The 24,710-nt window shown below is 33.0% G+C and overlaps 1 protein-coding gene across 1 annotated transcript in view; it reads right to left on the bottom strand.

The window, feature by feature from the left end:
• Positions 1 to 2,808: 2,808 nt before the first annotated feature.
• Positions 2,809 to 24,710, bottom strand: part of LOC150102148 (sphingosine-1-phosphate phosphatase 2-like) — a 57,746-nt gene continuing 35,844 nt past the window's right edge. The window contains exons 2-3 of the mRNA XM_090398893.1: positions 21,890 to 21,979; positions 2,809 to 4,178 (exon numbers count right to left, since the gene is read on the bottom strand). Coding sequence (XP_090255019.1) covers positions 3,609 to 4,178; positions 21,890 to 21,979 — 660 coding nt within the window. The 3' untranslated portion in view covers positions 2,809 to 3,608. The remainder of the gene's footprint in view (positions 4,179 to 21,889; positions 21,980 to 24,710) is intronic.

Below are 24,710 nucleotides of genomic sequence, written 5' to 3'. Positions count from 1 at the left end.
CAACTTTTAGAGGAGAGTGGTGGAGGTGTTCAATTTGGTGGGACAGTATATCTCTTTTTTTCCCCCCCAAATTCCTGAATTGTATGATCTCTCATCTCAACATATAGCACTCCAAAATCACTATCAGCAAGATCAGATGAACAACACAAACTTAGTAAAGAGGTAAAAATGATAATAATTAAAGATAACTAGACTGATGACTTCACATTTGCACACACATACATGCAAATTGCATCAGCTGCAATTACATTTTCAGGGATTCTTGCTATTCTCTAGTTCAGAAATTAGAATTACTCATTAGATCTTTTGCCTTTACATAACCATAGAATATTACACACAGATTTTAAATGCCCCAAAGTGACCTAAGATGCTTAGTGTACTATTATCATGTTGAACTAAGAATAAATTTTCAAAATCAAGAAATCAAATGAGCAGCATTATGTAAGTAAAATAAAAAATAATGCAAAGGGCCACTTGCAGCTCTCAAACCACAGGTTTTCTATACTCTCCTAGAATATAGTGATTAATGCTTTTCTGTTTTATGCTTGTATGTGCAATTTCTTTGAACAAGATATGTTGGTATGTTGACACTTTTAGTACAATGTTTTGGCTACTTTCTTTTCTGAAAGTGTTCCATGAATATTTCGCAACCATATTTAAAGAAGAGGAGTAAGGCCATCAAATTAATTTTATTACATTCAGTGGCATCACTCTTTTTCTGTCTTATCATTTTTTTAATAAGGTGATGCCCTCTGTCCTTTAACCAATTTCTATATGAAACACAGAGAACAAAGCCCTCAACAGAGATACACTTAAACTTTTGCTTTGGCTGTTCTATGCAGTGCTGTCTTTGCTATTTAGTCCCACAGTCCAGACACATAATATAATCATTAGTGCATAAAAAGCATCTGAAAATATTCTTAAACTATAAAAAGAGAATCAAATAATTGTCGGTCCTTAATAGACAAAAGAATTATACATCTTTTAAATAGAAAGCCAACACATACCGATGATACGTAAACAGCGAATCATCATCATCCAATCCAACAATGCAGTATCTTTAAATGACACAGCTCTTGCCAGAAAGATTATATACAACACACTTTCTATAGTCAATGGAAATGCCTGTCAAACAGATAAAAACACTACATGCACTCCATCCCTTGATACAAACAAAACTATTCCCATCTCCTATATCCACAGTACTGCTATAAAAGATAGACACAGCACTAAATAAATATGATCTGCATACCATATTTAAATTACAAATCAAACTAGCAAGTTTTATTCTTTCTCCTAAGAGAAAGGACCAGATCCACTTTGAAAAACATACACTACATCATCATCATAATGGCAAGTCTGGACTGACAGACCATGTGTTGGGCATTCTCCTTCAGAAGATTAAATGAAGCAAATCTACATGTTGAAAATTTTTTCACTTGATTAAACTATAAAGCCAAGAAATTATATTCTTGGTTCAATCCTTTATCCAAGTGTAAGCAAACAAAGTTTGCAAGTGAAGTAACTTCATGCACAATTCTTTTAATTTTCTTTAATTCTTCGCAAAATTTGCAAATTCTTTAATCAATACAAATCTATAGTTCTATGCAAAAGCTGTTAGATATAGAGAGAGAGAGATTCAGCACCAGTGGCGGATCGTAAGAATTTGTAGTGGTGGTGCTGCAATGCTACCAGCCCAAACTGCACATAAACTATGTGTTACCCCCACTACATTATCTCCACTACGTAGCAGTCTGTATTGATTGCAGCTCCATCAAGTATACTAGCCCTAGCCCACACAGCACATTGACTATTGCAAAATACAACTATTGATACAAAATGAATTATATAAAATACTATTGAGTGGTATTGTATTACAAACAAGAAAATAACGGTTTTTAGATAAATATAGAAAAATTTAAGAACAGCAATAATAAAACAGAAACTTTCATTTTATACTAGAGGGGCTACAGCTCTTATGGATGAGCCACCACTGATCAGCACCAATAATGATACACTTCCCAAATCTCAACTATAGTTGCAGACTCTTTAAATCCAGTCCTAGAAGATGCTATGAGAACATAACAGTTCTTTTATTCATTATGATTTTGAACACAATTACTTGAATGTTAGTATTTGTGTTCTGTGACAAATGCTTGTGCTCCAAGGATGCTGGTGGAAAATCTGGTAAAATATCAGCATTTAATAAATTATATTATTTTCTTCTTGTGATCTGAGGTAACTGATAATGAATACTTATATTAAAATTAAGATATTTATACACACGTTGGCACCCTTCCAACCCAATGATATCAAATCATGTATCTTGTGAAATCCCAAATTTTTCCAATGTGATTCAAATTATAGCCGGCCTACAAGCCACATGCACATGTTTTTTTCATATAACCCTTAGATTAATATCTAAGGATTATAAGATCTGAAATCAGGACAAAAATTACCTCCAGGAAAAAATTCCCTCTATTGGGAAAATGCATGTTTCAAAAGAAGTCTGTGAATGGGCAAGGAGGAATGAGATGAACTGACTGAGACAACAATGGATCTTAAAAATTGTAGCACACAACAGGTAAATTCAGTGCCATGCAGATTGTCTTTAGCAGTTTTATTGGCAAGAGGTTTTTTTTTAATACTGGAGATAGAAGGCAAAGAGAAACTGCAAGATCTATATCTATACTACTCTACCAAATAAATTATTTGCAATTATTAATGTGCACGGGGATAATTTTTTAAACATATACAAAAAAGAAATATTAAATTCAGCAAATACAAAAATAGGCTAAACTCAATATACTTTGGTAAAATGCCATAACATATGAACAGTAATTTAATTATAAACAAATTGGTAATTACAGTAATACATAATGAGGAGGGAAAAACTTAATGTTCACGTTTTCATGAACTAGTTTTGTTCTCACAAAAGAAAAGATTTTCAAAATAACAAATTATTTTGATTTACCTATAAACTGGTTTTTCAGAACTGCTGCATATATACATATGTATATACACATAATATAAAAAATATATTAGTAATTACTAGAAATAAACATATATAAAGTAAAACTCTCCTTAATATGTATACAACAGTGACAACTTCTAAGTTCAGACTTAGCTTTCCTTGTTAATAAGTACACAAAACCTTGGCTTTTTTTTTTTTTTTTTTGCAAAATCTTTTTTTTACAGTAAGTGCTGCTGCACCCATCATTTTTACACTAATACTATATGCAATATGTATTTTTTTTTCATATTTGAAACATGTTAACTTCTATCCTTATTTGAGATTTCTATTAATATTAACTAATAAAGCTTGATCACATGCTTATGTGCTTGTTTATTTAGGAGATTGTGGACAGAAATTTTGTAATAATCTTTTTAACAGTTTATCAATTTAAATAGTATACAATTAATTATTATGCACAGAATAATATGCTTTATGAAAATACAGCTCTGTTGAAAACTATTTATTATACATAAATTTATAGCTATACTACTGTACTGCAAGATATAGAAACCTGATGTCAAAACTAACAAGTAATAAATTGGTTTGGAATGTAAATAACAGAATGAATTAAAAATTTTAAAGTGTAAAATGGTCATACTTCTGTAAACATTGTGATTCTTTCAATGTTCAAAAGACGGAACACAATTGGTGAGATATATGTAACCACAAAGCCAATACAAACATAAGTAATAAATTTATATGGAACTTCAACAGTTACCTTCTGCTTTGTTTGGAGATCCTGAGGGTTTAGACGCAGAGTGTAACAGAGAATTGCATAAGTAATACTCCTAAAGAATGCTCTGGTAGCAACAATGCACAAGATACCAATAGAAGCCCTTAATAAGGCAAGCCCAATAACACTGTAGTCTGGCCATAAAATCTGATATGGAGGAGGAAGACCTGGTCCTCTAATAATGCCTGTTTGGAAGTTTAGCCAAGATCCAATTAATATACCTGCCCCAGTTCCAAGAATGACTGCTGTGTCACCACGAGCAGGTGTCCATCGATCAGATTTAGGATAAAAAACTGTTAGTGCTATTAAAACTGTAAGTGTAACAATAGGTGAGTATGGGTATGTCAGCTGGAAGTTGTCGAGTTGGTCAACAACAGGAATGAATACTATCATAACAGCTATGGCCAGGATTAACCCACCAATGATATCCTAAAAAATGCAAAAAAAGTTAACATTTAAAGGGTATACTTTTATTCACTGTAATAAATTGGTTTAAGACACAAGAAGAATGCAAACAATTATTCATAAAAACTTAATATATCAATTATGAGTGGATAATCAAAGGCAAACATGAAAATAATTAAACATTCCTGTAATCAACTGCTAACATTTATTCAACATTTAGCATCCCACTCTATAGTATCTTAGCTTGCGTTGATGATGTTTAATGTTACAGTTGATTTGAGGCAAATCACTTCTAGTGCAAAAAAACATGACAAATGTAAATGTGCCTCATTACCAAATATGACTTTTCTGAGATGAGTTGGTAAATTTTCTTTTTCTATGCAATATGTACCTTAAAAAGCAAACCTGTTCTACAATCTGTCAGAAAATGCAAATATTACAAGGACAAATAGAAATAAAGCAGAATGAGTTTGCTTTGCAAGTCCAACAAGAAAAGATTCATGTTCAGCTTCAGTATCCCAGAAAAAGTCAGGTTCAGAAAATAAGAAATATTTCAACTGCTTAACTGCATGTGAATAAATAAAATCTCAGACTTCTTGGATGCAAATGGCTGCCCTTCAATGCTGAATATCAAGAAGGCACAATAATACATCATTCACTATTAAAAATGGTTAATTACAGAAATGATTCCAATTTTTGCATTTATATGCAATGTTAAAGGTGAACATTAACATTTTAATATTAACAAAGGTTAATATAAAAACATAAAAAATAGTTCACTTCTGCAAATCTTAGTTTTATGATAGCAAACCATTAATAGAAAAAAATAATAATAAAACATTTTTTAAAAACCACTCTGTCCAATTTTTAGGCATGTTTCACAAAATACAGAAGCATCTAGTAGATTTGTTTTGTCTGTCTGTCTGTACAAATTTTTCCAAGACTGACTTCACCATGGCTGAATATTCCGGGTATGATGGGTGAGTGGTGCTCATCCACGAAATATCAGTATTACCAATATTATATTTTTGCATTTATTCCTGTTAAAGACTCCCTTAATTGTTTCCTAAAATATTTACAAATTGTTATGCCCACATTTTGAATTTAGTTCTGAAGAAAGCCTCTCGAATATCAAGGAATGTAGATTGCTTTTACAAACTATCAGTGCATTGAAAGCATATTTTTCTATATCATCAAAAAGAATAAATGCACTGCAAGATTTTGTTGCTAAAAATTATGTAAGTCTTACGACGCACGAAACTTGTCGGGTTTTAATTATTTTTTTAATAAACTCCTTATATTACAATTGGTCTCAATACCGAAAACTTCCTACAATACTCTCACCATTTTCACTTATCACTGAAAACCTTCTCACTTTCAAGTAAATGCATAGTATACATATACAGTTCCTCATAGTGACCCTGCATAATGAGGTCTTGGTCACTAACGTCTTGTTGCACTTGGGTGCCATCAGATGCAATTATGACAACTTTTCATATGCTCAGCATTCTCAAAACCTTCTTCATGGTGGAGTGAGTGAGTGAGAGATTCTATTCTTTAAATAAGATTCTCTCTCTCTCTGATTTCTTTGATTCTTATTTGAGATTGAAATTTCACATGATAAATTCTTCCTCCTTAATTTTCAACTTGTAAAAACCTGTTGTGTATACCTTTAAAACTAGCAGTTTTTAAAAGTATACAGATCAGAGACCAGATATGAGACTTTTGAGAAGAATTAGGGGACCTGAACGGATGGCATCAATGGTAGAATCATATTAAAAATGAATATATTAGGAAGGAACTTGACATCGTTAGCATTCAACAATGCGTGAATAAGGCCAATCTAATGTAGTATGATCACTTTACCAGAATGGGAGAAGGTTAGCAAAACAGGTATTTGATGCAAAGATGGCAGGAAAAAAAACAAGTTTTCAAGTGCTGAAAAGTAATAGACTAATTTGGAGGAAAACTGTTGATAGATTAATAATAACAAAATCACGTAGTATTCTCATAGTCTGAACATCCCGTGAAGGTTCATATCAGGAAATTGATGATGACTAAACTAGCAGTATACAAGACAGTGTTCAAAGCAATTCTGACTTATGGATTTAAGGGCTGGGTTAAAAATAAAATATTTGATCAAAGACTAGAGACCACAGAAAGAGTTCTGGAAAAAAATTATGGGAGTTAACAGATTACATCCAAGCAGAATAGGAAGTAACTTAACACTGTTAGCATTCAAGAATGTTTGAGTAGAGCTAATCTAAAGGTGGTGGTAATGTGAACAGAATGGGAAGCAAAACAGGTGTTTGATACCAAGATGGCATGGAAAAAAGGCCCATAGGAAGGCTAAGATCTGGGTAGATTAATTCAAAAGTGCCCTGGAAGACCACAATATTAGATATGATAATACTGAAGTGCTGACAAGTAATATACTAATTTGGAGGAAGATTGTTGATAGAGTTTAGTAATAATGTAAACTTAATCATGTAGAATTGTCACTGTATCCTGTGCACCCAGTTCGGATATATATCAGGAAATTCATGATAATGAACTGAATTCTGAGATGCTGGCTGTTGAGGTAGAGGAGGAATAAGTCTAAGGCATCTGAGCCAAATTGAGAACGCATTAATATATCTTAAGCCAGTTAGTTTTTAGTGAGAGTATCAAAGTTTATGTTTTTTGAAATGCTACATATAAAAATTGGCTTGGAGGGGGGGGGGGGAATAGCCCAGTGCTATACTCTGTTTATATATAGTCTACTTGCAAGTAAAATAATCAGTATGGATAGCAAAACTGAATTATTAGTAATGTCAGAGAATAAAACATTTTTAAGTAATGCTAAGGTGTCATAAAGGGAAATGGTGATGAATAAAGAAGCAATGACAGAACTAATCATGATATCAGTGCAAAATGTAGGAAGTACATAATCATCTGCATAAATTAAAAAGGCTAAGTTTGTTATATCCAATTCTAACATCAGGTTTAGTGTCACTTTCTTTCATAATATGATCCATATAGATGATGAATAAGAGTGGAGATAACTGCATCATTATCATGAACAATTTCCTAATAAGTATCCTCAAGGGTTATTATTATTATTATTTGTCACCTCCAGGGAGTCCAAAGATTCATCGAGAGAGGGCATCTACTCTACAACTCTGCTTCCACCACTTACAATCCATCCATCAATTGACCGCAACTACACCAACGGCATCTACCGCCGACCGCCACCACTATTTTTTCCACAGACAATCACAAAAGTCCATGCCCACAGCGGGATTCGAACCCGCAGCCTCTTGACTGGAGAGCGGACACGCACTTGGCCAGCCAGGGTGGCCAAGTGGTTAGCATTATACTGTCTACTATGACAGCACTATATGATTAAGTTTACATAATTATTAACATCCAATCAACAATTTTCTTTCAAATTAATCTATTACTCCTCAGCACTCTGATCTTGTCATATCTAAATGTCGATCTTCTACAGGACTTCTGAATGAATTAATTGAACCAAGATTTTGGTCTTTCTCTTGGTCTTTTTCCTGCCAACTTTGCATCAAAGCTGTTTTGCTAACCTTCCTCTTCCCATTCAGATTAAGTGCATCCATACTACTTAGATTAGCCCTGCTCACACATTCTTGAATGCTAGCAATGTCAAGCTCCTTCCTAATATCTTCATTTTTAAGATGATTCTGCCACTGATGCCATCTGTTCAAGTTCCCTAATTTTTTTTGACAATATCTAGTCTCTGATCAAGTGCTTTATTCCTAAAACAATTCCCAGATCCATAACTTAATTGGTTTGAACACCGTATGTATACTGCTAATCTAGTTTTGGCTAAATTCTCTCTTATTCCGTATAAATTTATTCAGTTGGCTCCCCATCATACTAGTTTTGCTTATTCTGTTATCTATTTTCACATTCACTTTGCCATCCTCACTAAACTGTTACTAAACATCTAAAATACTTTACTTGTCCTACTGCCTATTTTCATAGTTCTTGTGTTTTTATTGCTGATTTTTCTACCAAATTTGTTACAGTTGTCATGTCATTCAATTTACTTAGAATCCTGAAGACTTGCACATCCAGTGCAAGATGTAGGAAGTACATAATCATCTGCATAAATTAAAAAGGCTAAGTTTGTTATATCGAATTCTAACATCAGGTTTAGTGTCACTTTCTTTCATAATATGATCCATATAGATGATGAATAAGAGTGGAGATAACGTGCATACTTTTCTAATACCTGATCTTACATTAAACCATCTTCATATATTTCCTTCAATTCAGAAAGTGGCTGTTAAGAGAGATTTCTCGAAGATAATAAAGTCTGTAATAAGAATATTAGCTATGTCATTAGTAACTATATTATCATTATTAAGAGAAACCTCCAGGGAGTCAGGAACTCATCAAGGGAGGAACTCACCAATGGTAATCCATTCCAATCACACACCACTCTATGAGAGAAATCTAGTCCTCACCCCTTTCTTGACAGCATTCATTCTCAATTTCCAAGGATGTCCTTGCATCTTTCTCCCACACTCCATAAAATGAAAAATTCTATTTTTTGAAATTCTGTAGAAGTTCATAGGTCTCAATCATATCATCCCTCTTTCTCCTGTTTGCTAGTTATCTACAGCCTACAAATTCTCAATCTATCTTCATAATCAGGATTCCACAATCCTGCTATCATTTTTGACACACTACTTTGCACTCTATCTCTCTGCCCACTATCAGAATCACCATGGAAACCAGGAGACCAAACCTACATGCAATAGTCCAAGTGAGATCTTATCAAGGCCTTGTAAAGAGGCATATTGATTTATCTTTACATGTCTAGGTTAGTTTCAGCATTGCAATTATTCTCCGAGTTGTATTTACAATATTTGCTATATGACTCTTGAACTTCAACTTACTGTTTATTAAAACTCCAAGATCCCTAGTCTGATCAGTTTCTTCTAGCATAATCCCATTTCAAGAGGATAACGAGGATACAAATACTTTACAATAGATTTTACTCCACCATTAATGCTTCTTTCTTTTTGAGAAACTTGTGCCATAGTTATATGAATTATTTACATGAAAACACAAGGCAAAGGTAATATTTATTTATTATAAGGCTATATATTTCAGTCTGAAACTTACAGACCATCTTCAGTGGCAAAAACAGCTGATACAAGGTAGAATGTAAACAATGGATTTATTTGAAATAGAATGAGCTGCATGATGTTATATTTCCAGTAACATTATGTTATAACTGAAAAAAAAGTTCATCATAATTTTAAAAATTATATATATATATATACAGGGTGGTTCAAAATTCCACGTACAAACTTTGATGGGAGGTAGAGAACATCAAAATCAACCATATTCACATAGGAAAGCATGACCGGAAATGCCACCCGAAAGTGATAGGTGGAGCTGTTCACCAGAACTCCAGGTGAGCAATTGGGGCTTCCTCATTCAAGCTTTCGATGTTGTACGAAGAACATGCGTCGTTTTACAAACGCTGAGATGGCAGACATGCACCTCATTTACCATATTATGTATCCAACTACTATTGAACTGTTTAGTTATGCCTAATCAAGTTTTTTACACTACTTACTGCCTTGTGTTATTTCTGTACCTTTGTATCCCTGTTAGTACCTTCTGGTGGCGTTTCCAGTCATGCTTTCCTATGTGAATATGTTTATTTTGATGTTCTCTACCTTCCCTGAAAGTTTGTACATGGAAATTTCAACCACCCTGTGTATGTATATATCAGGGGCAAATATTCTGGGTGTGCGGTGCTCATCCACGAAATATCAGTATCACCCATATTATATTTTTGCATTTATTCCCGTTAAAGACTCCCCCAACAACATACTAATACTTCATTATCCTCTTCAGGAGGATAATAAAGCATTAGTGCTTCATGAAGAGGACATTTTTGATGCGTAAACATTGCATCACATTCGTGTTAATAGTCCAGGCATGCTTTCAAAATGCATACACCTTTGTGCCCTTTGAAAATAAATAAAGAGGGCGCAGCAGGTCAAAATTCTTAGCATTGTAGTATTTTTTAACCGCTGAGAAGGCGTGGCTAGGTGAGCTAAAATTTTGAGCTCACTCAGCACCTAGCATCTGTAATTGGTTATTGTGTCAACCAATCCAATTGAATGTTGTCACTTATCATGAGTTGAGCACTTTTCGTATCCAATGTATATTACAAACAGTTGTTACACATGTTTTCTGGAACTGAAAATTTGAAAGTGGATGTAGGAGAAAAATGCTAATTGTTTTTTCTTTTGCTTGTGCAGTATAGCATCTAGTTGAGATTGCAAAGTTTAACGGTTTATAGACATTTTTATTCTAATCTTCAGAAACAACAGACAGTAAAAAATATCTATTCCTGAATAAAAATGAATATTCTGTGTATTATAAGACGTTGTTGATCTACAACAAAATACCGGCATATGTGAGATTGATAAGACAGAAGAACCACTGATACTAAAAAAAAAAAAAAAAAAAAAAAAAAAAAAAAAAAAAAAACTAATGAATTTAGGATTCTGGAAAGTGTGGATAATTCCGATAATGATCGGATGTTATGTATACTGAGTCTCAGTAAACAAAATAAAATTCTTGGAAAATGGAGTGAAATATGCAAAAATCAGAGAAGTACACATAACGTGCAATAAATTTTACGAGATGATTTGCTGCTCCATCAAACCATATTTCTTCCTGCAATACTCTCTCTCTTGATAAGTTTTTCTTTTTTTAAATTATACCATCATAAATTCACTTATTCATGTTTAGAATTTATAGGATCGTGCTATTCGCTCTACTCAGCAACTTATAGGACACACATATCACAAATGATAATTATTAATTATTCGTTTATCATTAATGAAAGTGTTTCTACTCACACTTATTCTTTCCTATTCTCACGTCTTATGAATGATGGTTCACATATTTTCATCTTTGAGTATTTCAAATATACAACCAAATATAGCATTCTCCTTCATTGTTGTTTTCTAATAAATCCTAAAACAGATTGTTCCCCCACTCTATGCAGAAGTATTCAAAGTTATCCTGCAATTAATTGCATTGGACCAATTAAGATGAGCGCTGATGCGCTATACCCTCTCAAAACTTTCATACATCAATAAAATGCAATCACATAGCCATGGGCGTCCGCAGGGGGAGAAACTGAGTGGATCCTCGCAAGATCGATTAAAAATTCCACAAATTATAATCGTAAAATCGATTGAGATATGTAATCTTACATCCTCGACCCTGGGAACACTTTGTCTGTCTTAAAATTTTATTATGGGTTAGCCTGTTTCGGCCCATGGCGGGATAGCCATAGAACACGTGTTTTATTGCAGCAATAAAACACGTGTTCTTGTTTTTGGTTCATCTTTTTCTGATTTGTAACCAGTGACCAGTTAGTTTGCCCTCTGTGACTAGTGAGTTACAGAGTGAGGTGCAAATTGTAAATTTATAGTGAAACAAATTTAAACACAAAACATTTTTAAAAAGTATGTAATTTAATATTATTTTACTTGTAAGTTTTATGAATTTTTTGCTTCTAAACTGAAATAATTTAATTTAGAATTAATTAATTAGTTGATTTTTATATTTAAAATATGCCAGTCAACTTTTTTTTATATATGAAATTGTGCTAAAAACTAGTAATTCTGAATACCTTTCCCCCCCCCCCAAGAATTAAAGATCATTAAAATTGATGCAAAATGAAAATAACGTATTTATAGTTTACATCAACAAATAATTACATTAAAAAAAAAGCTAAAAGACATTTATTATGTAATTATTTAATTTAATTCAATAATTATAAAAATTTATTGATGTAATTATTTGTCTCCAAGCTTTAAGGATGTACATTATCCCCTCTGTTATTCATTATCTATATGGATCACATTATGAAGGAAAGTGGTATTAAACCTGATATCAAAATTGGAGATGTTAATGTCAGCTCTTTGCTTTATGCTGATGATGTTATACTTCTAAATAAATCCACTACAAGTTCTGCAAGATTCCCTGACTAAGTTGAATAACTGTTGTAATAGATATGGTATGAAGGTAAGCAATAACAAGACAAAGACAATGAAAATAGGCAGAAGAATTGAAAATCTCAACATTGTGAATGGAGAACCTATAGAACAAGTGAAACATTTCAGCTACTTAGGCACGATTTTTAGTGAAGATGGTAAATTACATATGGAAATAGACAACAGGATCAACAAAGCTGGTATGGTAGAAAGTCAACTGAATAAATTTATATGGAATAAGAGAGAAATTAGTCAAAAAGCTAAATTAGCTTATACAAGACAGTGTTCAAACCAGTTTTAACTTATGGATCTGAGAGCTGGGTTAGAAGTAAAACACTTGACCAAAGACTAGAGACCACATATATGAGAGTCCTGAGAAAGATTAGAGGCATGAACAGATGGCATCAACGGCAACATCATATTAAAAACGAGGATATTCGGAAAGAACTTGACATTGTTAACATCCAGAAATGTGTTAGCAGAGCTAATCTCATGTGGTATGGTCACTTAAACAGAATGGGAGAGCAAAGATTAACAAAACAAGCATTCTCTGCCAGATTGACAGGAAAAAAGACCCAGAGGAAGACCAAGATATAGGTGGATTGATACAGCAAAAAGTGCCTTAGAAGATAGAAATATAAGATCTGACAATGTTGGAGCCTTAACAGTAATAGATTGATTTTGAGGAAAATTGTAGATAGGAAGTTAGTAATGATGTAAATTTTTCATGTAGTACTATCATATCCTGTACACCCCTTGAGGGTAAATTAATTTGATGATGAGATTAGATAGGTTTTTTTGGAAATGTTATAAATTGGATATTTTAGCCTTTTTACTGTTTCTTCATCCCAGGAATAAATTTCGTCCAAGAAGCTATTAAGTTTATTGATTTGCAATTGAATCAGGTCTCTATCAATGCTTCTGCACATAGAATAATGTCAAATCAGAAGATAAAGTTTTCTAAAATAACTGTTCTTATCATGAACTACAACTGCTGCCTTTGTCAGACTTAGTAATATTCTTATTACATTTCAGAGATGATAAGGCTTGAAATTCCTTTTTTAGGGCGATTTTCTCAGGAGATATTGATTTAAATAAAATATACACTACTTGAAATCTAATTTTGCTCACTAAATTATATAACCAGTTATGAAGGCCTTTATCTATATTATACACGAAGTCCACAATCATAATGGTGTTCGGAGATACAGCAAAGTCTAATACTTTACGGATAATATTAATGATAATTTTTGAAGAGTCAAAATGGTTATTAATAGGCATATTTTTCTTATGCAATAGAAAGTTAAACTTCTGAATATGACACTGCTTAACTGACTTTATATGCTGAGTCCAAGGAAAGCTTGTAAACAGTATCAAATCCTCCAACAGATAATATATTAAATAATTCAGTCATAATAGAATCAATATTACAATTGATAAAAAATAAGTTTCTTTGCTTTCTGGGATCTGATTAATTAGCAACAAAAAAAGTTGCATGCTTGTAAATGCAATGTGCCTGAGGTGAATGAAAACATCTTTAATTTTGCAACACAGCTCAGTTGAAATCAACTGAGCTATGTTTTAGAAAAATTAATCTATTTATACATTTTGCTCTCTTTAAAAGATTCTTTCATAACTTAGATGTTAACTTAAAAATATGCTTTCTGTAAAGCAAAGGAACGGTTCTAAAAATCAAAATGCAAGTAGAAGAATTCCAAAAAAAAAAAAAAAAAAAAAAATCAGCTAACACCTTTTTGTTCCCGTATACGGAGAGTAGGCGAGGCCATTTAATCCTATCTAACTTTTTGGAGACTGAGTGGGCAGTCAATCTCCACTGGTACCAATCAGAGATAGATGGCCCAAGGTTATCACTAATTAAGCAGTATGCAGTGAAGAGAGACGGCTCAAATGTGCCGCCATCTCGTGGTCCCTAACCCTAACACAATATATTTAATGTCTGAAATAATGTGGGTTCTACGGTCGATTTTCTTGAGTTTACAGGACGAAAAACCCGAGTTTCCGGGAGGAAAAACCTGCTTGCCCATGCCAGAGATCGACTAACTCGGGAACCGGTCGAAAAAAGGCTTAGAAAAATTTCCTCTAGTCGCCGACTAGACTCGAAACCAAGTCTTCCTTCGTGCGGCCAAGCGCCGTGGTATGCAAATGCCACATCCAATAATGGAATAACTTATGTTAATTTAAATGTCTTTATTTGTAAAGTTTTGGGCCTAAGTTTCACAGCCATTGTCAACACAATTATAGAAAAACACAAAAAGAGAACAATAATTCAATTGAAAGAATGTGATATAAGAACAATTTGTTTGCTTTATGGAGAGCATATATGTTTGTGTGTATGTATATATTTTGTTTTAATTTGTATTCCATAATTTCAGAAAAATAGCAAGACTACTTAGACTGACTTACAAGTCTCTTTCAATCTGATTCAAAAACTTAATACCTTCCTTATCTCTCTTATTCTAGAGTTTGCAGAATCTCCTGCTCTTGCAGCTTATGTTATTATGGAGAGACTGGTTGTACAGCACAAATTTAACTTGAAGAACATCAGGAATTCATTTCATTTAAAGAACCCAACAAATCCAGTTTAGCAAGTAATGCATCATCTACAAAACACAGTATTCAGTGGAACAGAACCAACGTGTTACACAAAAGTTATTTTCTTTTGGAAAGAATGTACAAAAACCATTCCCTGAAACTTTCTCAATTTTGGGAAGTTATACTGACTAATGGTCACCACTCGTGTTCCATAATTTGTACTTAATTTGTTGTTTATATTTAAAAATAATTAAATTAAATTATTTTATTGTAATTTATTTTAGATATCTATTAATGCAGATGGAGATATTCTCCGGCAGCTGACAGTGCATAAAACATCATGTGTTTTCAACTGAATTGTTGTCCTCTTTTTTCTGTTTTTTTTTATAATTGTATTGACAATGGCTATGAAACTTAGCCGAAAATTTTACACATGGATATTTAAATTAGCATAAGGAATTCCATTATTAATATGTTATAATGAATTCTTCCATTTACATCTAGATTTTAAGAATAAATACAGGATAATATGACTGAAATTTTCTTCAGCCATCAATCAAAAAAAAAAAATTGAATGTGGTGTTTATATATATATTGTTGAAATTAGGATTTACTCGGGATGTATACATTTATAAAAATAAATTTAACTGACTAGAACCCGAGAAAGTATAACAAAAACCTTTAATACATCACAACTAGTTTCATCAGTGCTCTGACTTCTTCAGGTGAGAAATAAAAACATAAGATATAAAATAACACGGTAAAAAATGAACTTTACAGCTTAATAAAAAGCAGAATAATAACAGTCATATTTGAATAGGTGACCGCATGCTGCCATTGGCATGAGTAGAATGTGTGCGACAGCTAATTTTTGAGCGCCAGTACTGGATTACTGCGCTATGGGAATCGAGTAAATTGTAGCTAAGATTATTGTTTAAATGTGAAGGGTCCAGAACTATTTCTTTTGATTCGATAATTTTTCTTTCGAACTCATCCTTGCAAATATATAAATTAGTAGTGCGTTCCCAATCAACTTGATGTGGCTGTTCTTCAAGGTCAGAGTTTGCCGAGAAAAGGACATGACTGGAAAGGGCACTCGCTCGTGCTCTACTGTAGGAGATGTCACGTCTATGTTCCTCAAGACGAAGTGAAACAGATTTGTCTGTCTGGCCAAAATAAGGTCAACCACAGTTGCACAAAACTTTATAAACACCAGGAAAATGCAGATGGTTGTGTTTTGGTTTTGGTCGACTCAGAAAAGAACGAAGTTTTGGCAGCGTAGTATAGTCGGTCTTTATGTTGAATTTTTTCAGAATCTTAGCTAGTTTTGGGGTAAGAGTGCTGATAAAAGGTAACTGTATATGAGTGATAGGGTTGGAGTCATCTTCTTGTCGAGGATGTTGGCGTGGTCTCAAACGTTTAGTGATGTTACGAGACGAATATCCATTATTTAAGGTGTTTTTCAGGAAGTTAAGCTCTGTTTGAAGGTCTTCTTCTGTGGAAATGAGACATCTTGCTTGATGGGCGAGGGTGGAGATGATGCCCAGTTTCTGAGGTGGGAAGTGATGAGAAGAACCATGTAAATATCTATCAGTGTGGGTGGTTTTTCGAAAAATTGAAAATTTAAGACAGTCAGGAAATCTACTGATCTTTAGATCCAAGAAGGGGAGAATGCCGTTAATCTCTAGTTCAGATGTGAATTTAATGTTTTGATGTTGGTTATTTAAATGGTTTAGGAAGTTTTGCAGTTCTTCTAAACTATGTCCCCAAATAAGGAAGACGTCATCAATATAACGTAACCACAGTTTAGGTTTCAAAGTAGCTGAGGAAATAGCTTTCTCTTCAAAATCTTCTAGAAAAAAGTTAGCTAAGACTGGAGATAGAGGGCTGCCCATAGCTAAACCGCTAGTTTGTTTGTATATTTTCTCTTCGTAGCAGAAATAGCCGGAATTGATGCAGTGAGTTAGAAGAGCAGGTTATATATGCTAACTAGATTTCCTGAAGCAGTATCAATGAAAGACCAATCTGCAAAAACTATTGCAAGAAAGTTTTTGAATATGATAGTTTGTAGATATGGAACTCCTCAGACCTTACTTTCAGATCAAGGAGCAAATTTCACATCTGAACTATTATTACAGTTATGTAAATTGCTTAATGTTAAGAAGATTTTTACAACACCTTATCATCCGCAATGTAATGGTATGTGTGAAAGACTAAATAGAAACATAAAGCAAATACTTTCAAAGTTGGCAAACACCAAAATGAATGATTGGGATACACATATCTCTCAAACATTATTTGCATGTAGGTCTGCTTTTCATTCTGCTATCAAGGAAAAACCATCTTTTGCTTTATATGGTTTTGATCCAATTTTTCCTAATGAACTTGTTTCAGTTATTCCAAATACAGGATACAGTGATATAAATGAATATTTAGAATTAGTAAGAGATAAGTTTTCCACTACTCATAGACTAGTAGGTGAAATAAGTAAATTAAGTGCTCAGAAAACTAGACAATATATAAATCGCTTTAGAAAATATAAGTCTTTTGTACCAGGTGATTTGGTATTGTTAGATGATAAATCTAGTATTAAAATAGTTGGGAAATTAGGAAGGAAAGCCTTAGGTCCATTTAGAATTTTAGACAATTTTTCTCCTGTAAATTTTAGGATTCAAGATGTCAATAATCCTAGTAAAATTTTAAATGTACATTCTGATAGATTAAAAAGGTACTTTTTGGGAAATAAAAATTTAGTTACTTTAGGTGATAATATGAATAAAATATTGAAGGATGAATGTAGTTTTCCTAATACTAATTGTGAATCTTATTCAAAGTTAAATGATAGGAAAGGGAATAGATTTAATACTCATAATTCAAATATGCAGCGAAAGAAAAAATTAAATTTTGGTAAAATGAACCATAATGCAAGAAAATTTAGAAATCCTAAGACACATGTTTCAGATGATGTACAATGTAGGAATAGTGATAATCAAATTGATTCTAATATTGATGAAAGTATAGCGGAATTTCATAGGTTGATAAATATAGGATTAAATAAGAAAAGGGAAGTTAAAGATACCTCAAATTTAGTTAGTAAGGATAAGGAATCCCAGAAACTTGTAGAATCTCAAAAACCTGTAGAAACTGATTCTGATAGTGATGATTCTATAGATTTAGGACATAATTCAAGTAGTTTAAATGAAGTGTTTGAAAGGTATAAAAATGAAATTTTTAAGTATACTAATTTGGAAGAAGAAAGTTCAGAATTATCTCTAGCGTCAGATGATTCTGAAACTAGTGATTCAGAAGGTATACATAATGATCAGCAAGAATCACGTTATATTTTAAGATCTAGAAATAAATATTAAAATTTTGTTTAGATGTAGGTTAAATATAAAAAATTTTTTAAAAAAAAAAATTTTTTTTTCACAGAAAAATGAAACTGATGTAAAAATAATCATATTAAAAATTCTGAATATTTTTACGTATTAATTATGCTTGTTAGTTTTTGTTTTCATACACGCAGTGTCTGCACTTGTGATGTGCTCGTTATGAAAATGTTATATTAGAAGTAACATGTAAAGAAGTAAAAATATTGAAGTACTTACTAAACTGATTATTTGTGTTACTTATAAGAAAGTTTGTTGTATTTTAAAATGTTGAATTTTGTGTTTGTGAAAGACTTTCTTTTAGCGCTGATGGATACAGCGAGTCAGCCATTTTATTGCAGTGCGTAGTTTCTGACTTTTGTGAAGTGCGCATGCTCCCGGAGAGAACTTGATGTGTGATTGACAGCTGACAAGGAAAGCGTTGCGTATCCAAGTTACAGTTGTAAACAAGAGAGCATTCGGAAGTTTTTTTAGAACACTGGCCGAGGAATATTCAAGTTGGAAGGAACTTGATTTTTTGTGTGCGGCAGTCAAAAGAATTTTATAGTGTATTCCGAAAAAGGAATAGTGTAAATAATAGGTTTCAAGGAGGAATAAGTAATGAATAAAAGGGAATCTTGAAACTGTAAGTTTTTTTAAAGTGGAAAAAGTTAAGACTGTCATTTAGTATTGTGAATGAAAGAAGAACTTGTTGCTTACATTCTAAAGTGAATGTTTTTCTTAGAGAAAATATTGACAAGGAAGTTCTATAAGTATTAAGGATGCCTGAAAGTGAATGTTTAGAAAATATATTGATTAAGAAGATTTTTAGGTATTAAGGATGCCTGAACTGATGAGTATTGCTACTAAAAGGAAACAAGATTTAGTCAAGAAGACTTTTATGTGTGTTACATTGATTGATGAAAAGGATCCTGAAAATGAAGTACAGAGCTGTATAACTTCTGGAAAAGAGCCTTAACAGAAAGAGAAAAAAGACTATGAACATTTTTTTGTGATTGTGAAAGAAAAAGTGTTTAGTCTTAAGAGTAAGTTTATATTTTTAAATAAGGCCTTGGATCCATATAATCTGTAGTTATAGTTATGTATTATTACTAGAAGTGTATATATATTGTTTTAGTTTTATTAAATGTGTTTATTTTGTACTTGGTATTGAGTCAATGATTAGTTGGATTCTGAAAGAGTGAGTTAAAGTCATTGCACCAATTGGAGTGAACTCTTTGTGCAAATATAATAACATATAGGGACACTCGGAGTCAAAAATAAAAATAATTGTTAGTAAAAGAAATTTATATAATATTTCATCTCATAAGTATATAGAGAGAATAATAATATACATAAAGAGGGAAGTATATAAAAATACATGATAAATAACAATGGCGCAGCCTATAGGATAATTGATTATGATAACTAACAATAATTATAATCTCTAACCTTGAAGAACAGCCACATCAAGTTGATTGGGAACGCACTACTAATTTATATATTTGCAAGGATGAGTTCGAAAGAAGAATTATCGAATCAAAAGAAATAGTTCTGGACCCTTCACATTTAAACAATAATCTTAGCTACAATTTACCCGATTCCCATAGTGCAGTAATCCAGTACTGGCGCTCAAAAATTAGCTGTCGCACACATTCTACTCATGCCAATGGCAGCACGCGGTCACCTATTCAAATATGACTGTTATTATTCTGCTTTTTATTAAGCTGTAAAGTTCATTTTTTACCGTGTTATTTTATATCTTATGTTTTTATTTCTCACCTGAAGAAGTCGGAGCACCGATGAAACTAGTTGTGATGTATTGAAGGTTTTTGTTATACTTTCTCGGGTTCTAGTCAGTTAAATTTATTTTTATAAATATATATATATATATATATATATATATATATATATATTGCAATAAAAAAAGAAGGAAAGGAATCAAATGTTTGGTCCAAAGAACCCAACATCTGATCCAAAGAAATTCTGCATATGGATTTTTTGATTCCAAAAGTAAATGACAAACACATGCCAAATCAGAAAGCAGTAAGCCCTCAACACCTTGGAAATTAGATTAATTGACAACATGCACAGAACAATAGCCAAATAGTGAATGTTGGTGTTGACATATTAGAGAAAGTGCTGAGGTGAGCACCATATTGATATCTGGAATAAATGGCTGCTCTTATGAAGAAAGACTTCAATTCTTCAGGTTATGAACCTTATAGACATTTCTTTGTAAAATTTAATAATATTCTCTCATGGGTAGGGTTACCATATGTCAGCATTTATGCAGACACATCCGCATAAATGGCCTACTCATTTCATAAAACTTATGATGACACTTAAAATCTCATATTTTTGTGTGTTCTAATAAGCATACTCATCACATCTAATTAATGAAAAGCTTACAAAGGCAAAGATTTCAAACGTATGTATTTATTTTTGTGTTAGATGTTTGTGTCCAGAACGAGTTAATCAGGCGATGGGGTGTCAGCATTTTGGCATTTTAGAATATGCTAACCCTACTCATGGGGATTTGAATGATGTATATAAAAGTTGTTAAGGAATGAATAAAATGAATTATAGTGATAATTTTATATTTTTCCAGTAGACATACCATGGGATACAGCTTTAAACTAAAGAAATATCACACTGTAACAGACTTAAGAAAACGATCTTTTAGTGAAAGAGTAACTAATCATTGGAATAAATTTCTAGAATGATATGGCTGCAGTAGATATCTTATACAAATTCAAGAGGCTATAGACAAGTATTTGAAGTGTATTAATTTAGTGGATAGGGAGATAAGTTCAGAGGGCACATTGCTAAGGTGTCCAAGATTGCACATAGGATTACTTGGCTATTAAAGAACAAACTAACATCCAGAGATAAAGAGGTTATTATTCCCCTTTATAAGGCATTGATACTTCCACATTTGGATTACTGTGCTAAAGTCTGGTCACCTGGATTCCTTGGAGATGAGAAGGTTGTGGAGAGGGTTCAGAGGAGAGTGACTAAGTTGGTGAGTGATGTAAAAAATGCTCCCTACACTGATAGATTGAGAGCTTGTGGATTGCAGAGGTTGGTTGATAGGTGGAGAAGAGGGGATATGATAGAAACATTTAAATTACTAAAAGGTTTTTATAATATTGATGCAGGGGAAATATTTCAGCTGTATGATAGTGATGGAAGAACACGAGGTCATCCCTAGAAATTAAGGAAAAGTGTGGTCAACAAGGGTGTGAGAACTAGATGCTTTCACGTGGAGGGTGGTGAACAAGTGGAATGCATTGCCTGGCTCAGTTGTGAGTTCGTCTATAAATGAATTCAAGAGGAGGTATGATAGATATTGTTTTGATAGTTTGGGTCTCCCGCGATGAGTCTACTGATTCCATGGAGATACCGTAATAATAATAATAATAGTATAAATTGTATTATCTACTCCCCCCAAGCCAGATAATTTGTACAGTTCGTTTATTATCAAAAATTATTTTATTTTGTTAATGGTGAGTTTCATTTAATGGTTTTTTATGTAATCAAAGCAATTCTGCTTTTGAGGACTTCATATGTGTTCTGAAGCTGATCTATGTTTCCTTTGTATAGTTTCATATTATCATCAGAAGAGATATCGTATTCATAACATTTTTTTTTTTAACATATTCTTGAAAAATAGTCAAAAAAATCAGTTTATAATCATATATTATATTCTACTTATGGTTTAACATTTATACAACAAAACCAGAACTGTAGCACTTACTGAAATGGTATGCATCCCCATATAAAGCCGACTGCAACATACTAGAATACACCATGTAAGTGCCAGAATAAGACCAACTGCAAAAGGATACTAGAAGAAAAATTTTCCATATTAATTGAAAAAAAAATTATAACCATAAACTTCAATTAAAATGAGAGAATTATGCAGTTCATAACAATATGAAACTAAACTATCTTTTGTTATTTAAATATTAAAAGAATGCAGATGTTTTTTAAATAAGTTGTTAACTTGCTAGAGATAAAAAGATGAAATTTTACCTCTAAAATTTTTTTTTTACCTATTAAAATTTAAGTTTAAATTTTAATCATTAAATTTTATTAATTTGCTACTAGTCACAAGAGGAAAATTTTACCTCTCATACAGTTAAAATGGCAAATTCATAATTTATTATTTGGGTATCTCTATGAGATTAGTGAAACCATTGCAATAGACCCTTACACTAACACATAATGCCCACCTACCTCTTTAAACTCATTTATTGAAAATGTACTCATTCCGACAAGTAATCCACTCATTCACTGTTCAGTAAGTAAAAAGCTAAACTCCCACTCAATTTCAAAAGATTTTATTTTTCTTCTCTCCTGATGATATGTACTGAAAACTTCTCTTGAATTTATCTGTCGTGTTTGGAAATAGCAGGGTTTCCCCTCCCACAAAAAAACACAAGCCAGAACAACACATGCAATGAAGAGGTATAATACACTGGCCTCACAGCCTTAGATAACTCCAGTTCTATATAGCCCCTGAATTTATCATACGAAATCCATTTAATATTTTGTTTCTATTATATCACCTCTATTGCTGCCTATTTATCAAATTTTGTAGCTCACAAATCCTTAATTTATCCTCCTAGTGACTGATCTAAGATCTAATTACTTCTGAATTCTCTCCACCACTTCCTTCTATATATATATATATATATATATATATATATATATATATATATATATATATATACAGGGTGTTCGGGATAAATTTGACAGTTTTGTAAGGAAAAAGAAAATCTTCTTTGTATCTATTAAATTTAATGAATTGACAAAAAAACATTACAGGCAGAGTTAATTACAATACTATCAACAAGATTTACTCAAAATAACCACCATTAGCATCGATCACAGCTTCAATTCTGCTTCGGAACCTCGAACAAGCTGATGCTACAGTCTCCCTGGGAAGGGCCGCAAAAACTGTTTTAATTTTATCCATTAACTGGGCTTTTGTATTACTGGAAGTGCGATTGGTGTCTTTTTCAACTGCGCCCCATACAAAATAATCCATGGGGTTAAGGTCTGGGGAGTTTGGAGGCCAAACATTTGGACTGGTGAAGTCGTAGAAATTTTCAGACAACCATTTTTGACTTTTCCCAGAGGTGTGGCAAGGGGCCGAATCCTGCTGCCATACATACGGCCTACCATTGGCTACCCTTGTTATCCAGGGCTTGACTACAGTTAGCAACTCCACGAACAAAGCCCGAATTCCAATGCCAGGGTTCTTCAACACCTGTTCCTGCAGATTTGCGAGGAATTCTGCTGTACGAACGCAATCAGATCGTCGGCTAGGGATCTTTCTTCTTGCTACATCCTCGTAGTCACCATTGCAAGTCTCTAGTTCATGCCTGATTGTTTTTACTGTATTCAGGGAGCATTGGGCAGCAGTCGTAATATCCTTATTTTGATGGCGGGCACGAATCATCATGATACAAGTTATTCTCTTCCATGATTCAGGTGGGTTCCAGCTATCCATCCTTTCTGACATCTTGTATATGAATGAAGAAGGGTCCAAACTTTTAAATGAAGAGAAGTGTGTGTTAATACATGTAACTTACGGAAAAATATAATTAATTATAAATATGTCAAATTTATCCCGAACACCCTGTATATATATATATATATATATATATTATTATATATATATATATATATAGACGAATTACCTTATGGCAATTCGTATAACTGATGATTTCGAGTAGAAAGTGGGAACACGTTCAAAATTTTCAACTCTTGCACTCAACAGAATAAAATGGAAAAGGCTGTGCTTTTTGAAAGAATAAAGTTGCAAATCTGGATGTCTAGTAATGTCTCAAAGGCATCATTTAGATGATTTCATGTGGGTAAGAATTATTGGATAGCTTGAAGAAGTTTGCAGAATTACTGATATCGCCAAAGAGTTTGGAATCTCTCATAGTGTTGTATCCAGACTCTGGGAACATTTCAATCCAATGAAATTGTTATTATTATTATTCAAGCCTCCATGGAGTCAAAGAGACTCATCACAGGAGGTCCTTCCTAGGAAACACAAAGTCTATCAAGACTCGTCGCGGGAGGTCCCTCCTAGGAAACACAAAGTCTATCATACCATTCCTTAAACTCATTGACCGTTCTCGCTCTCACCACTCTATCAGGCAATGCATTCCACGGTTCAACCACCCTCCATGCAAAGAAACCACTCCTCACTCTCAGCTTCCTTTTGTAACTTCCAGGGATGGCCCCTTGTCATCACTCCTTCCTGCTGTTCAATCAAGCGAAAGAACTCCCCAGTGTCAATCTTGTAACCACCTCTCAACAGTTTAAAAGTCTCAATCATATCACCTCTCCTTCTTCTATCTACCAAACTCTGCAATCCATATTCCCTCAGCTGATCCTCATAACTATCATTGTACAGTCCTGAAGCCAGAGCCAGCATTAGGGTCTTTGTCGCCCGCATGCAATGTCTATCTAAGCGCCCCTGAAACGATCCGGACACGTGTGGTTCTTTTACGATAATAAAAATTGAAATTATTTCAAATTTCTTAAATAAATTTTGA

This window comes from Typopeltis vanoorti, chromosome 10 (assembly GCF_054136105.1).
Source record: "Typopeltis vanoorti isolate ZY-2024b chromosome 10, IOZ_Tvanoo_1.0, whole genome shotgun sequence".
Taxonomy (NCBI): Eukaryota; Metazoa; Arthropoda; class Arachnida; order Uropygi; family Thelyphonidae; genus Typopeltis; species Typopeltis vanoorti.
Note: the sequence above shows the minus strand (reverse complement) of the source record. Positions and strands in the feature narration are given on the sequence as shown.